This window comes from Mus pahari, chromosome 14 (genome assembly GCF_900095145.1).
Source record: "Mus pahari chromosome 14, PAHARI_EIJ_v1.1, whole genome shotgun sequence".
In the NCBI taxonomy this organism is placed as follows: domain Eukaryota; kingdom Metazoa; phylum Chordata; class Mammalia; order Rodentia; family Muridae; genus Mus; species Mus pahari.
This window is the reverse complement of record NC_034603.1, coordinates 33,715,146-33,732,430: the sequence shown is the minus strand read 5'-3', so window position 1 is coordinate 33,732,430 and position 17,285 is coordinate 33,715,146. Positions and strand designations below refer to the sequence as shown.

The following is a 17,285-nucleotide window of genomic DNA, read 5'->3' as shown; positions in this document are numbered from 1 at the left end:
TTTCGAGACAGGGTTTCTCTGTATAGCCCTGGCTGTCCTGGAACTCACTTTGTAGACCAGGCTGGCCTCGAATTCAGAAATCTGCCTGCCTCTGCCTCCTGAGTGCTGGGATTAAAGGCATGTGCCATGACGCCCGGCTGAGTTGTATACTTCTATATTCCACTTACTTTTAAAGCATCTTGAGGCTCAATGAGCTTCCCTTCAAAACAGGAAGCTTTATCTTGGAGGAAATTGCTACACAATAGGAGGCAGAGGCAGGTAGACCACTGAGAGCTCAGAGTCAGACTGGTCTATGTAGCAAGTTCCAGGTCAGCCACAGCTAGATTGTAAAACCTTGTCTGAAAAAAAAAAAAAAAGTGTCGGTAAAGAGGAGTCAATAAAGAAGTTATCAAACATCTCTTTGTCTTTTTTTATAACCAAACATTATAATAAATCATTGTTTTAATATGCATTACTGCAATTACACATGAGAGTTGTAATCATAGGCTATAAATAATGAAATATAAATAAGTCATTCATGTTTTATTCATTTTTATTGCACTCTGTTAGCATATTGGCTTGTGGGCTCTTTGGGTATTAAAATAATGAAAAGTTCTTCTATGAATTATTTATTCTAAACAAACAAAATTATAAAGTGTCCTGTAGCTGGACATAGTGATACACTGGACTCTGCAGTCAGGTGGCAGAGGTAGGGAAGCTGGGAGACTGCAGTCATCCTGGCTTTCACTGAATACTGAGACTACATCTGAAAAAAAAATCTCTAAGTCAATCAAATAGAATTGTTTAAAAAACAATTCAGGTTTTTTTCCTCTTGTGACCTCTCTCCTGCTCATGAACATCATTGTGCTGTGTATAACTTTTATTTTCTTGTTAATCCCCAAAATTGGGGAATTTCACTCCTTTTCACATTCCAAAAATAGCCCAGAAATAATTGTTGCTAATCTGTGCTGATGATAAAGTCATTTTTTTTTTTCAGTTACTGGCAGATTTTAATTACCGGTATCCCATTAGTATACAGCCCAGCTTCCAGCATGCACCACTTGCAAAGAGGAAGGCTTTCTTGAACTCTGACTGCTTGAATCTGTTGTGATGTGATTCATTCAGAAGTGACTGATAATGACCTCACAGTTCATGGTAGTCTGTCTTAAAACATACATATTTCCTTTGTGATCTTTATATATTCCTTATCTAGTTTTATATATAAAAACTCAATACCTGTTAATGCTCAGTTCATTGGCTATTGTAGGCAAAATGCCCCCAAACAGAACGAGGCTAGGTAGGGAGGCTGCACTAAGAGCAACAGATAACAATCTGTATGTAGGTGGTGAAATTGAAACTGGGTATTCTGAGACTACAGATGACTCAGCCACTTTGGGAAGGAGTCTGATATCGTCTTTAAGTGGCTTTTTGAACAGAGTTTCCCTAAGAGCCTTCACGTTTGCTCCTAGATACATGCTCCTAGATACATACCTAGAGATCATAAAATTGACACCCACAGGAAAAGTCATATACAAAAACCTTCACTGAACCATTGTTGAGAATAATCAAATAGTGAAAACACCCTGAAATGCTCATCAATGGACAAATGGATACACAAAATTCTGTCACATTGATACAATGTACCCTTATTAAGTCCTCCAAAAGATCAACGTGCAAAAAAAGCCAGGCAAATCAGTGTAGTCAGGAAGTGCATTCCTGCTCTCCTAGATCTGGGGAGGGTGTGTGAGGTGGGGGTTTCTATCCTTTGGATAAATAGGACCAAAAGCAACCGGGAGAGGAAAGAGTCGGCTTCGTCTTACAGCTTATAGTTTCTCATGAAGGAAAGTCAGCCCAAGAGCTCAAGGCAGGAACCTGAAGCAGAGACCACAGGAGCTGCTTCCTACCTTTTTCCTGCTGGTTTCCTTAGCTGGCTTTCCCATACCTCAGGATCATCTGCTCAGGCGTGACACAGCCCACATTGGGCCCTTCCACACCAATCAACAATCAAGAAAAGACCTCCCAGGCTTGCCCACAGGCCAGGCTGATGGAGGCATTTTCTCAAGTCTTTTCTCTTCCCAGACCACTCTAGCCTGTGCCAATACACAAGGGGTGGCTGGTAGTCACAGGGGTGGGGCGGGGGCGGAGGGGGGTGGATGTAAAAGGGATAGGCTTCTTTTGGGGAGGGGGTTGTGATGAAAACATTCTAAATTTGCTTCTTCTGATGGCTGCATACTTCTGTGACTATACTAAAAATCACAGAAGTGCCAGGTCGAGTGGGTAAACTGCATGGTATAGGTATATGAAGGATATGTCGAATCTCTCACCAGAAAGACAGGAGCCAGGTACATCCATAATTTTCTTCTCGCTGTGACCAAATGCCTGACTTAAAGGAGGAAGGGTTTACTTGGCTCACAGTGTGAGGGTCTAGCCAATCTGTCATGATGGGAAGGGCACAGTGGCAGGAGCCTGAGTCTGCTGGGCAGGAACATCTGCAGTCAGGAGCAGAGAGAGATGAGCAATTCCCCCCACCTTGGTTTTTTTTTTTTTAAATTTTTAAACTTTTTAATTTACCTTGGTCTTCTGCCTCCATGTATGTCTGTGTCAGAGGGTATAAGAATCCCCTGGAACTGGAATCACAGACCGTTGTGAACTGTCATGTGGGTGCTGGGATTCGAACTTGGGTCCTTTGGAAAAATAGCCAATGCTCTTAATTGTTGAACCATTTCTCCAGGAGCCTCATAGGCCCCTTTTTATTTTAAGTCATAACCCCAGCCTGAGAGATCGTGCCACCCACATTTTAGAGTGAGATTTTTTTCACCTGGATTAACCCAACCTGGAAATTTTCTTACAGATTCTCTCTGAGGTTTGTCTCCTAGGAGATTCTAGATTCTGTCCAGTTGACAATCAATATTGGTCTCCACAGCAGGCAAGAGGGCCCATGCCTATAATCCTAGCATAAGGGAGCCTGAGATTATAAGACCAGCAAGCGCTCTTATGGAAAGACTGCCTTCAAGCAAAAGGTACATTGGGACAAAGAAATGTTACTAAATTCAAACCACATACTGTTATATATTTTAAAAAATGAGCAAACAAAAAACAAAACAGTCAACCAGAAAGTAACAATAGCATTCCACACATCCCGTAAGCAATTACTAACCTCTATTGACAAGAGCTAGCCAGTAGGACAAACTTTAAGTAGGTTTTCAATTACATAAGTTCTGATTCTTCTGGTGGTAGGATGGGTCAAAGCTTCTTTCACACATCATATTTCCATTTGACAAGCTGCTCAAATGATACCCAGAAACCACACAGTTCATCGTGCCTGAAGAGGTCACAACAGACATTGCAATGGCTTGGTCCTAAGCCCTTGGCAACTTTGGGTAGAAAGGAGATGGGTTTTCAGAAAGTTGTTTGTGGAACACATACAGGAAATATCTGTTGACTCTGTTACCACATGGCAGTGGTGGTGAGGTGGACTATTACCCTTATTACTTTTCCAGATTTTGAAATTGGGGTCCGAAGGTGAAATCCATCTGTAAATTACTTTTGTTTCATTTGGAATATAAAGTGAAAATGTATTCTTTTTTTAATTCCAAAGTTTAAGATTTATTTTATTTCCTGTGCATGAGTGTCTTGCCTGCACCTATGTGTTTGTAGCACGTGCACACTTGGGACAAGCAGAAGTCAGAAGAGGGTGTCAGATTCTACAGAACTCAGGATTTTTGTAAGAAAAACTAATGCTTTCCACTGCTAACTTATGTCTCCGGCCCCTGAAAACTCTACTTTTAATCTAACCATTGAGACATGAATCATAGAGAAGCAGCAAACTAGATTTTGCAACCAAGTTTCCCTAATCACTGGCTAGGCAAACATGACTCTTTCTCTGCAGCTTCTTCCAAGGCGGCTTGCTCTCATCCTGCATTACTCTAGGCAGTGGTATTAGTGCTACTTCAGTCCTCTGGTTGCACAGCAGAGTCTAGACTTCCAGGCCCATGCAGAGATCCCACACATTGGTTTATAAACAGGATGTTTCTGGGGTTTAGTACACGTTGTCTAATTGTCCTCCCTTTCTCCCCTCAAATTATGCTAGCTACTACTATTAGTACCCCAAATTCTAAGCTCCCTTTGAGACATTCATTTTTAAAAGTCACATACAATGTTAGTTTGCTGTAGCTGCCATAACAAAGCACCACAGGCAGATAGCTCAAGCAACAGGAATTTGTTTGCTCATAGCTCTGAGATCAAGATGTGGCCAAAGTGGTTTCTCTTCTTGGCTCATCGATCCCCATCTCCCAGTTTCCTCATGTGGATTCTTCTCCTACGTGTTCATGCTAGGAACGCGAGGTGAGTGGGTTAGGGGTCCCCCAGTGACCTCTTCTACCTTACCAATCTCCTTAAAGACCCTACCATCTTCAATCACAGTCCTTGTCACAATGCCAGGGCTCAGGACTTCAACAAACAAGTTCTGAGGAATCCAACTCAGACTATATGAACGCAACACAGAAACTTACAAGAAAAATAGGAACATGAGAACAAGCAAAAGGCACACACACAGCTTCGTCAGCTTTAACAAGTCCAAGTCCTGTCTTGTTTCTGCCCACGCATAGACTTAATCAGAAGTTCTTGTTCTCTGTCCTTATCTATTAGTTTACAATACCAACAGCGATGCAAATCCAGGCCAGCTTTATCACAAGCCCAACATTAGACAAATAGCTTGGCTGGGTTCACACCTCATGAACACGCCCCTTACCTTCATGAGCTTGCTGGGTTGAATGTTTCCCTCAGGTTTCTTTGTTACTTGTTTTCTCTTTCATGTTCATTTAACTATAGTGGGTCAATGTTTTTCTAATCTGATTAAAGTCCTTTTATACAACCTATAACCCTCTAAGGCAATGTTGTAATCTTCTAGCGTTCATCCAAACTCCAGTGATATCGTTAAGAGATTGGTGCTTAGTGCTCTCTCTCTCTCTCTCTCTCTCTCTATATATATATATATATATATATATATATATATATATATATATATATATCTGTACATATATTATACAATATATGATTATATAATGTAATATAATATAATAACATTATATAATTATATATAATACTATATATTATATATTTTGTAATATATGTAACTAGTATAATACATATTTTATAATATATATACTATATAAATAATGTACATAATTATAATATAATATATATTATTAAAGAACTATAAACTTGTTGGAAGTGGGGGGAGAGATTTACAAAAGCACTTCCCTAAGTCTGTGAACATATTTATTATTCACACCGAAGACTGAGAGTGGGAAGCTCATGAAGCTTATGGAAAGAGGGAAATTCAAATTCTTCTAATCTATTTCCTTGTATTGCTTCAGCCCCCAAGGAACTGTGGAAATGACACTCACACACCAGCCTCACACACCATCGTGATACTAGAGCTGGCTGGGAAACTTTCCTGGCAAGTCAAATGTCATGACACACTGGGGTTAGAGTCTGGTAGTGACAGGATCTGATACTTGTTATATTGCTAGAAAAGTATGAAGCCTTTGATGCCTTTCCCTTGTGTGTTAAAGTGTCCAAACCAAAAATAAAAAATAAAAATAAAAACTCAACTATATGGTATTGTTTTTTTTTTTCTTTTCCATGACAATTTGTTCTGGAAGAAGTATTTTATTTGATTTTTTTTCATCCTTAAAACCATTTTTATGGCTGGAGAGATGGCTCAGCAGTTTAGAGCACTGACCATTCTTCCGCAGGTCCCGAGTTCAAATCCCAGCAACCACATGGTGGCTCACAACCATCTGTAATGAGATATGATACCCTTTTCTGGGGGTGTCTGAAGACAGCCACAGTGTACTTACATATAATAAATAAATAAATCATTAACCCCCCCCCCCATTTTTAGAGAAGATTCTGGAACCCATCTGTAAACCAGGTTGACAGAAAACTCACAGAGACCTGCCTCCTAAGTACTGGGATTAAAGGCATGTGTTGTCACGGCCAGCTTTATGCTCTTTGATTCTTCTTCTGGAACTAAAATATAACTTCCTTCAAAGAAAGCCACCTTCTGATCTGCGCTTGAAAAAGAGATGTGTTTGAAGGCCACCATAGCCTCACCTTTGGCTGTTTGCTGTCTTTCTCCCACCCAGAGTAAACTGACAAAATATTTGACGTGGATTCTGAGCTGAAAAGCCTACCCCGGAACTTTTTCCTTCGGGTTCTGATACTTTTTGTTTGTTTCGTGAAGTACTCCTATCAGCCCCCAGCAGAACAGAGAGCACTGGGCTGGGACCGCAGCTATTGTCATCTCTTCTGCAGTGATGGATCAGAGACTGGACAGGAAGCATGACTTCTGAGATCTCTTAGAGCTAGCTCTACTGTTCTGATTTTGGGTCCTGAGGTTCAGAGAAGGGAGTTCTAAAGCTTTGGGGCTGTAAGTCTTTCCCTTTTCTCAATGCATATCTATTTCTGATTCTTCAAGTCACTATGGGTCCCTGAGTAGTAGATAGTCACCCTGCTTCTGGACTGCAGGCCCTGCCCTCAGTGCTGGGTGCTGCAGTTTCAACCTGTACTGCAGGCTGCGCGTCAGCTCTGGTGGGGGTGTGCCCGGGGGCGTGGCGGAGGCGTGTCCGGGGCGGGGCCAAGGCGGCGCACGCCGCGCCCTCAGCGGAGCGAGAGGCCGAGCTTGCTGCATTGCAGCCGCCGCGGCGCCGCTCGGCTCCTCACTTCCAACAATGGCGGCTCCGAGCCCGAGCGGCGGCGGCGGCTCCGGGGGCGGTGGCGGCACCCCGGGGCCCATCGGACCTCCAGCTTCTGGCCACCAGGCGGTCAGCAGCATGCAGGGTAAGGACGGTGGGCGCTCAGAGACCCCGGGGCCCCCTCGCGAGGCGCTCGGCCGAGCCGCGGCCTGTGGAGCCGCCGCGTCCCCGGAGCTGTCTGAGGAAGCCGCCCGAGATCCACGTCTCGGGCCCGGCCTCGCCCCGGGATCCCCGCCCCGGGCCGGGTTTCGGTGAACGCTGTGACGGCTCGGGGCTCTGCCGGCTCGGGCCTACCTGGCCGCCCCCGCCCGCGGCTCACCTGGCGCCCGCGGGCTCCGGGAACGCGCGCGGCCGGGCCTCTGGCTCGCAGGTCGGCCGCGTCCCGGCCCTCGGCCCCGCCGCCCCCGCGCGCCGCAGTGGGGCCGGCTCAGGGCCATCTTGCGCTCCACGGTGCGCCGCTGGAATAGGGCCACTGCGCTGTCCCCCCCTGTCCCTAAAACTTTGCAGGGTGTCTGCGTGGGAGTGGCGGGGGGTTGCGAAGCCCTGGGCCACCTGTAAGGTGGCTAGACAGCCATTGGCCCCGGGGAGGCGTTTCGACCCAGGCCCGAGATGTGTGTTATCCTCGCATGCAGAAAAGAAAAATCAGATAAAAATAGAAGACCGAGTTGGGCTGAAAGGGAGAGAGATTCAGGAAACCGAATGGCAGAGGTCAAAGTGATCATGTCTGGGCATCTGAGGCAGCTCTCCTGTAATGGCCTTTCCTCACCGGGAGGCCTTAGGAGCTCGGTGTGGGGTTTGACAGGGGGTGTTGTGAAAATATCAGGCCCGAGTCCATTTCTTAGGTTTATTGGGGGGGGGGGTTGACACAGGCAAGCCCAGAAATCTCTTGACAACTTTAGCAAACGACTTATGTTGAATTATTAGAGTCGTTTGGATATCTTTGGTATCAGTATGATACCATGTTTTCCTTTTGGTTAAGCTCTTCATAAAGCGTTCCTTGTGTCTAATGAAGTTCAACAGATTATATGTTGAATATTTCGTGTTTATGCCAGCATAGCATGATTTGGGCAGCAGAAATACGATCTGTATTTACATCCCTTCCCATAAGAAAAATTTATGGGATAGTATATAAACAGATCGAGCATTTCATTCAGAAGATATATTCTGTACAGGTCCTAAGCTAATTAATTCAAATTTAGTTAGTTATTGGATGCCTGCTATGCTCCATAGCACATTATACAAAATACGAGATGGATTTTCTTCATCTCACACCTTTACTGTTTGTTAAGATAATTTGGAGTTCTGTTCTCTTTTGCCCTGTCCACAATGGGTGACTTAAAGTTTAAATATTTTAAGGGTAGAGACAGAGCCTGGTTTGAGTTCAATCCCTGGGATATACATGGCAGAAGAGAACTGATTTTCTCAAGTTGTCCTCTGATCTCTACACTTGAATACACAATATTTCAGGTGTGTGTGTGTGTGTGTGTTTTGAGAGAAGTTGCTGACAGTTTGAAAAATTTGTATACTTTTTTTTTCTTGTTCAGAAAATATTGAGCAACTGCTTAGAGCCAGCGTAGAGAGCTCTGTTTTGAGTGTATAGAGACTAGTGAACCCAACTGTCTCACCTCTGATGGAGCATGTCCCTTTGAGGGCGCAGGAGGGAAGACATGGAGGTAAACAAGAAATTGGTTAAGAAAAATGAAGGCAATGGGCTGGGTTTTGTGATAGAAGATAACAGGGCCAGCTCCTTGATAAGATGACAGAGAAAGCCTGTCTGGAAAGAACAGCGATGGGGCCTAGGCCGGTGAGAACAGTGAAAAGGGAAGACCATCTAGGAACTTAGAGTCACATGGTCAGGAATTCTGGGGTTTACTCTCCATCTTTGCTTTTTGATATCTGGAACGCTACTTAAAAAAGTCCTAATTGCTGAATTTTTAAAAGACCTATGTGTGTGTGTGTGTGTCTGTGTGTCTGTGTGTGTGTGTGTGTGTGTGTGTGTGTGTGTGAGAGAGAGAGAGAGAGAGAGAGAGAGAGAGAATATGAATGAATGTTTTGCATGTATGTATGTATGTATGGGCACCACATGCTTGGTGCTGGAAAGGTCAGAAGAGGTCATCAAACCCCTGGGGCTGGCTTTGCAGATGGCTCTGAGCTACCAAGTGAGTGCTGGAAAGCAAACCTGGCTCCCTTGCAAAAGCAACTAGTGTTCTTAAGCCCTGAGCCACTTTTCCAGCCCCTGTTTTGTTTTCGTTTTTATCTTTACTGATATATACTGGTATATCTTTCCTTGAGGCAGGAACATGCTAGTTATATCCTGTGTTTTGAACTTGTTTTGATTGCTCAGAATAAAGAAATGCTTGAAATGTTTTAAGGTGTTGTGTAGCATAATCTGAATTAGCAAACTTGAACTTAAGCAGCAAATTATTTTTTTTCTAGGTTTGAGCCAAACTACCCATTTTTTTTTTTTACCAGTGTCTTTCTTTTTCCTCCTCATCTTTTTTTTTTTTTAAAGATTTATTTATTCATTTTGTGTATATGAGTACACTGCTGCTCTCTTCAGACACACCAGAAGAGGGCATAGGATCACATTATAGATAGTTGTGAGCCATCATGTGGTTGCTAGGAATTGAACTCAGGACCTCTGGAAGAGCAGTCAGTGTTCTTAACCACTGAGTCATCTTTCCAGCCCTACCAGTGTCTTTCTTCGGATTTATTTTTATTTATTCTTTTTGAGATGAGTTCTTCCTGTGTTTCCCAGGCTGCCTCCCATTTCATAATCTTGCTGTCCAAAAGACTGCCTTTCTTGGAATTGTTCAGTCATTGAAAGATATCCAGGAGGATAGGTACTTTGCTTGACCAAAGGCCTTTAGTAGTGTTTCATGGCTTGACATCTGTGACCCAACTGTGATACAAAGTTGGAAACATTTCCATTCTATTGTAATGCTTAATGGCCAGAGCTCTGGAGTCCTTGGTTTGAATCCCATCCCCATCCCAATTTACCAGGACTTAAGTTTTTTTGTGAGTATAGTACTTAGCCTCTCTAAACATCTGTTTCTTACTTGGAAAGTAAGAATAACGCGTATCCCACAGGCACAAGGATAATGTACACAAAGTATGGGACCTGGCATACCGTGAAGATGCCATGCATGTTGGCTATCAATATTCTCATCTGTTATTTCCACTGGACCCTATCTCTTTACCCCTAGCGTCTTGTGACCAACTTACACATTTCCTTTCTAGGCTTTATTGTGTGTGGGTTGGACACTTCCAACCTGTTGATGTCACAATTTTTCACTACAAAGGGACCTAATTTTTAGAATTCCAGAGAAGAGTTTGTTTAACTTCAAACTCTCAATCCTTGTTGTTTTCTGGATCTGAGATTCTCAATGATGATAATGCTGTTGTGTTTGAGGTACTCCCATAGCTGTAAATGGGCTGTGGGCTGTGGGTGGCTGGAATGGCTTAACAGTCATCATTTGTTCATTTTGTTACATTTTCACAGAGCGGTTGTACTTCTCATTTGGCCATTGTTAAAGCATTCTTCCCACAGAGTCTCAGCTAATAGGGAATATTAGCTGATTTTGCTATTACTCATATGTTTGAGCTTTCATTCATTCTGACTCACTTTGTTTTTGAACTTCCTCATGTCCATATACAGACGTACAAACATTTACAAGCTGAATATGCTCTCCCATCCCCACCCCCATTCCTCCTTTGATTATTTGGTGAGTAAAACTATCAAAATGTAGATCTGCTTGCAATGGGTAAATAGTATTATAAAAATATATTAGACATTAGGATTTGCCTTCTTTTGAGTAGGAAAAAATATTCAAATGAGCTATTATTAAATTGTCCTTAATTCTTAATATTTAGTTAGAAATTGAAAACATTATTTCCCCAATAATTAAGAGTTTGAAAACCACTTCCTTGAGGTTTCTTGCATGGTACGGTACAGACTTTCTAGTGGTGTCTTGAAAAAGCCCATGAATTTAGCCAAGTGAGTGGAAGCATATCAGGTGCTCAATCTCAGGTGAGCTGGGCATAAGTCTCATAAAACCACCATGGGCATGTTAGAGGATAGCAAATATTCTGGGGAAGAAAGCTTTCCAGCTGAGAGTTGAGTAACTTCAGCAATGAAAACACAGCATGCTGATTTCTTCTGTGCTAGTGGCTTTACCTCTGCATAGAGCAATGCCTTAGGAATAAGACTTCAAAGTTGAAAGGATGCTGCATTTGGACTAGGAAAAACCCAAGGTTTAGAGTGTGCCATATGCACACTCTGCACCCTTGGGAAATGACCAGATTTTTCTAATTTCCCATAGTTTCTCATCTATTACAAGAGAAGATACATAGCTTATATAGAGACTGTTTTAAAAATCACATTAGTGCATGTGAAATGCCTTATATCATAAACTACTATGAAATGTGATGATTATTACAAATGATATTGACCTGTTTTAGCTGCTGGTCATTTAATATGTAGTGAATTTAAAAGATTTCTTAAAATATGATATATTGAATTTATTAAATAGTCTGTAAAGTGCCTGTTGCATAAGCATGAGCCCCTGAGTTTGGATCCCTGCACCCATGTAAAAAGCAGGGCATGGTGGAGTGCATCTATAGGTCTAACCCTGGGAGTCAAGTACAAAAAGATTTCTGGAGCTTGCTGGTCAGCAGGCTCAGTGAGAAATGCTGTCTCAAGAAATAAGTTGGACAACAGTTGAATAATATAGTGTATATTGCCTTGTGGTTTATAGATGCACATACATCGTAATGCATTGATGGATATACATAATAAATTAAAAAAGAAGGCTGTGAAAAAAACCAGAGCCCTAAACTTGAGTAATTGAGAAATGTCTCTTTAAAAGTGCTTTTTTCAAAGTGATCAGCATAGCTAAATTTATATATATATATATTTGCCCTGTATGGTGGACTTTTGTAATTCTTCTAAGGATTGGGTCTACAAGTATGTAGCAGCATATCCAGCTTAGAATTCCATCAATTCTGAAAGCATTGAACCATTTGTAAAGTACTTTCTGTACAATTAGCTAGAGCATAAATGTATGTTTGATTTTCTTAATGTATTGATCTAATGTAATTTTTCTCCTTAAATCTTAAGTATACCTGTATAGCATGTGATTAATGCCCACTCTTGGATAAGCATTTTATATATGCCAGTTAAGGTATAAGTAAGAACATAAACTTTAAAATGTCCTGAAGAGAAAGTAGGGATTTAAAATCAGTCTGCCTTTTCTCTCATCCTTGCAATATTTAAATATATAAACAAGTACAAAAAAAATCCTGTTTTTGATTTAGTATGTGGTCTAAAGAACTGAACTTGGGGTTGGACATGTAGCTGAGTTGCTAGAGTGCAGCCTGATGTGCAAGAAGCCGTGGGTTCTAGCCCCAGTATCACGTAAACAGACTGTAATACATGCTGTGATCCAGTGCTGGGATGTGAAGGCAGAAGGAACGAACAGAAGCTCAGAATCATTCTCCACTAAATAGTGGGTTCAAGGCAAGCCTGGGATATAGAAAATTGTTTCACACACACACACACACACACACACACACACATACACACATACACACACCAAAAAATTTAAAATTAAAACAACAACAATAGATACTGATAGCAGACACTGAAGAGTCCCAAATCTTATAGTTGCTTGTTTGTTTCAGAATACTGTTTCTTTGTATGTACATGTGGTGTTCACAGGTATGTGTGTGTGTGTGTGTGTGTGTGTGTGTGTGTGTGTGTGGTGTGTGTAAGGACATAGGCAGGTTGGGAAATCAACCTGGAAACCTTTAGTTAATGTAGACTGGTTAGCTAATGAGCTCCAGAGAGCCCTATGTCTATTACCTCTGGTCTGGAGTTACAGGCACATGCCATTTATACCTGGACTTTTATGTGGGTATTAGATATGAAGCTTAGATCCTTGTGTTTGCACTAGCATAGTTACTTTTGCGTTGCTATGATAAGATGCCTTGACAAAAACAACTCAAGGAAGCAAGGCTTTATTCTGTCTCATAGTTCCAGGGTACAGTCCGTCATTGCAGGAGTCATGGAGACAGGATTTGAAGTTGCTGGCCACACTGTGTTCAGTCATGAGGGAGAGAGTGGTGGTGCTTGCTTGTGGTCAGCTCCCTTTTCTTTTTACACATTCTGTCCAGAATCCTAGCCCAGGAACACTGCCCCGCCTCCTCACACCCGAGAAGAACCATGTAATAAAGATAATCCTCTACCCAGGTAGTTCTAGATCATATCAAGTTGACTACTGAGATTAACCATCACACATGGTAATACTTTAATATGCACTTTACTGCCAGCTCCAAATGCCATTTCTTTTACTGTTATTTAACATAACCTGATATTATATTAATACAGCATAGTAAATTAGTTTTCCCCTAAAGCACATGTTGAAATTCTTATGAGCCTTTAAAAATGAGAGCATATTTAATAAGAATAAGAAATAATCTTTTAGAATACACATTTTCTCACTTTTTGTCTAATTACCTTAGATGACATGGTGAAAGGAGCCCTAAGATCAGCTAAACTGTGGTGACACTGCAGAGGAGCACCAGCCGGTAGTTAACACTGCCACATGAGCCTTTCACAGGCGTGCACAGACAGGAGCAGCATGTTGTCCCCACTGCTAGGGAAGGGGACAGAAGTGGATATTGCACAAACCTTTTACAGCTCTATTGTATTTCATCTTATTCAAAATTGCTGAAACATTTTTTTTTTTTAAGAATAAGAAAAGTGTTGCTACATGTATTTGTCTATGCACACATTTGGGAGTGGGGTGGTGGTTGTACACACTAATAAATAGTATGCTTATATGTATTGAGTGTATGACTTTGCCAAGAAATGACATTAGTAAGTGTCTCTTCTGATTGCTTTTATTTTATGTGTATGGATCTTTTGCATGCATTAATGTATGTATGTATGTATGTATGTATGTATGTATGTATGTGTATTATAGGCATGCCTGGTGCCTGAAAGGCCAGAAGAGGGCATTGTATCTTCTGGAACTGGAAGATGGTTGTGAGCCACTATGTGGGTGCTGGGAATTGAACCCAGGTGCCCTGGAAGAACAGCTGGTACTTGTAACCATGCACCATCTCTTCAGCTTCTCTTCTCATCTTTTGGCAGCTTCTTTAGGGTCTGGGTCAGGTATGTGTAAGGAAGAAATCATCACTTTAGGGAATGTCAGAGGATCACCAGACTCTGCCTAGCAAGAGCCACAGATGAAACAGTGTTTGTTTTTGTCTCTGTTCGTACACTGTAATGTTGACAGAGAAGACTGCTGTAGTGTCAAAAGGTGTGCAGATTTCTCCTTACTAGCAAGCCTGTTTTGTTTGGTGACTTCTACTTCTTTGTTAGGAGATCAAAACTGATTGATTGCACAGCTTGGCCATCTTCCCCATATTTATATGCTAATCACAAGCCCAGGAATTGGAGTTCCTGGTCCAGGAAACAAGTTCACTGGTTTATCATAAAGAATATTACAAGAGACACAGAGAAGATACCTACAGCAACATAAGGAGAAGCCTGGAGCTTTGGGTCACTCTCCAGGTCTGAATATGGAGACTTGTGTAGATAGGGAAACCCAACAAGGCTGGTCTACTTTACAGTTGAGGCCTCTCCCAGGAGCATTTCTCTCTTCAGGTTATGGGTCGGAACTCCTATGGAATGAGGAAGATTCTATAGTCTACTGTAGGACAAGGGTAGGTCAGAAAAGTCCCTTTGTTTTTGGGTGGTGGGGTTTGAACTCAGGTTCTCAAGCATGTTGAGCAGATGCTATTTCACTGAGTGGCATGCCCAGTAGCCAGAGTTACTCAGTGCCAAGACTGGGAAGGCTGGGAAGGTTACAGCTGCTCAGACCCTGTTGGGGAAGAGAAAATCTTGTTTCCATGGCCTGCCTGAGGGGGAGTTACCAGCCACACATTGTAGGTTGTAGCCAAAATACATAGAGCATAAGACCAAGGTGGTAGAATGTGGAGTATGGGGTTGGCCTAAGCACTTCCTTGTTGCCTTGTTAGGTTCCTGGGCATGTAAAGGAGGTGGACTTTGTGTAGGTTAAGCTGCTCTGATGAATACCTGCAAAGGCAGAGAAGACACTACCAGTGTTGCTCATCCAAGGGAGTGACCAGGACAGCTGTAACTACAGTAATGAAAGCCTGCTCTTTCCTGGCACTAGACATTTTAATCAGCCCAGAACACCTCTGGGTCTTAGTGAGTCTGATAGAAGCTAGTCCTTTCTTAATGTCACACAATTCTAAGTTGTTCCTCCTGGGAACAGTGATACATTGAAACAATGTGGTATTCAGTTATACAGCTAGAAAGTAGAGAGGGTGGCAGTTGGCCACAAGGAGAAAAAGAGCTGGCATATATGGGCTACAAAATCCCATGTTTGAACACATGGGAAGAATTTGATGACTGGTGTCTGAGTGATGTAGTCAACCTGGAATTACTAATTTAGAGAAGATCCCTTTTGATAATGGCCAGAAATCAAAAGGAAATATAATGATCAGGAAAGAAGTCTTGTCAAAGTCACTCTGATGTACAATGAAAATAGAAAGTTTGGCCAAGTTCACTAGCTAGATTTAAAGCTATAGTGATAATGCTGGGCATAGCTGTGCTGTCAGAGACATGTCAGGATTTTGAGGTGACAGTGGGAAGGTGGCCAACAACAATAATCTTTATGCTTCTGCTAGAAGGAAGGATTTGTAACTGAGTTGTGGCATGAGCCAGTAAGGAATCTCCTTTTATGTTAGGGTTGGCCTCATGATGCATTTTTGCAGCTGCATGTACACATTCAGTAGCTTAAAGCCCCTAACTGCCCAGATGAGAAGGGTATGTACTGTGCTATACTGCCCACCCAAAGGAAGAGGAGCAGAGATAACTGCAGAACTTCAGAAGGGCTAATACACAGCCAAAGCCAGATTTAACCACAGCTTTCAACCCCAAGGTTACTGGGCATCATCTTTAACTTTATATCTAACCCAAACACTCAGAGCTTAAGTGAAATGACTTAAGTTCCATAGAGGGCCTGCAGTGCTGGTGTGATAGCTGTTGTTTTGTTACTTCTTGTTGAATGCCTCTTAGCTTTTGCTTTTATTTTTACTTATAGTATGACCATGCTTTTAAAGTACTATGAACCATTTCTCTACCGTAAATTGTAGATTTCCAGTCATGATTAGTTAAGAGATCTCAGAATTGAGGGAGAAAGTTAAGAATGAGGGGGAAGTCTGGGATGAGCCCGGGCAGAGAAATCCTCATATTTCCTTTGTGGCCTTATAAGCATTTGGTGCCGTAGAGTCTCGATGCTGCCTCTCTGGTTAGGAGGAAGCAGAGATTCACTTGCCTAGGACTAGGAAAATAGAAGGATTTCCACTGGATGCATAGGGAGAGTGAAATGGAGGGTCATAAACTTGAGTCCTAGGGAGTAGATAAGGATATAAAGAATAAGGTAAGGCTTGCAGTGATCAGTTATTATCAAAAGATTAACCTGACACCTAGCACTCCCTAGAAGGGGGACTTAGTGTTAGTGAATGATAGGGTGGAGTATACAAGATTGGAGAAGCTGTAAATTGTATAAATGTGTGCATTTAGTGGTACTGTACAAGCTACAAAGGTGAAGATGTTGAAGGTGGATCTCCTCATTGTTTTACTCTAAGCATCTACACAAGATCTTTGAGTGTAAATGAACTACTGGGCACTAACTTTCTGACTTGCACAGGTCTTTCACTCAGACACATGGGGACAAAATAATTTACTTAGAATAGTTCTTTTAAAAACACATTTAATTGATGTTTTGAAGAGTGATAGAATTACCGAGGAAATGGTGAAATACTGTGTTGTGATTAATTTGCCCTTTGCTTTCAGAGTGAGTAGTATTTTGTGGAAGTAAACAGATGAGGGCTCAGAATTTAGACACTTAAGTTATTTCCTCTATAATTAAATAAAAGGAACAAGCTTATACCTATGTGTCTATACATTTGAACCTTAAGTTGCACAGGTCTGTCTGAGTTGATGGCAGATCTTAAAGTTGTGGAATTTTGCTTAGCACTCAGACTATGTTAGTTCTAATGTAGAACAGAAATAACTGATGTTGGTCCACCGTTTTCATTCCCAGCTCCCTTCCTCCCTGAGCCTTTCAGCCACCTCACCCACTTTTTAAAATTGATCACAGACTTTACTCTGTGTGTGTCTCCTCGTACTCATTTTGACTCCTACTTTTATATCCACGTTTCAAGTTTATTTATTTATTTGATCTTTTTGAGATAAAGTCTCACTAAGTAGCCGTGGCTGGCCTGGAACTTGCTTTGCAGATCATTCTGGCTTTTATCTCAGAGATCTGCCTGCTTTTGCCTCTGCCTCTGCCCTCTGCCCTCTGCCTCTGCCTCCCCAGTGCTAGGATTTAAAGGCTTGAACCACTACTTTTCTTGCTCCGCTCTACCACCACCACCACCACCACCACCACCACCACCACCACCACCACCTCCACCTCCTCCTCCTCCACCACCTCCTCCTCCCCC

At 42.1% G+C, this 17,285-nt stretch overlaps 1 protein-coding gene across 4 annotated transcripts in view; it reads left to right on the top strand.

Moving 5' to 3' along the window:
• The first annotated feature begins 6,601 nt into the window (after positions 1 to 6,601).
• Positions 6,602 to 17,285, top strand: part of Map2k4 (mitogen-activated protein kinase kinase 4) — a 107,323-nt gene continuing 96,639 nt past the window's right edge. For 2 of the 4 annotated variants that reach the window (XM_021212277.2, XM_021212278.2), the window contains exon 1: positions 6,602 to 6,825. Coding sequence is in view for 2 of the 4 variants with exons in the window: in XM_021212275.1 (XP_021067934.1) it covers positions 6,717 to 6,825 (109 nt within the window). In the remaining 2 variants the exon portion in view is untranslated. The remainder of the gene's footprint in view (positions 6,826 to 17,285) is intronic. The other 2 variants (XM_021212275.1, XM_021212274.1) reach the window with 1 other exon arrangement.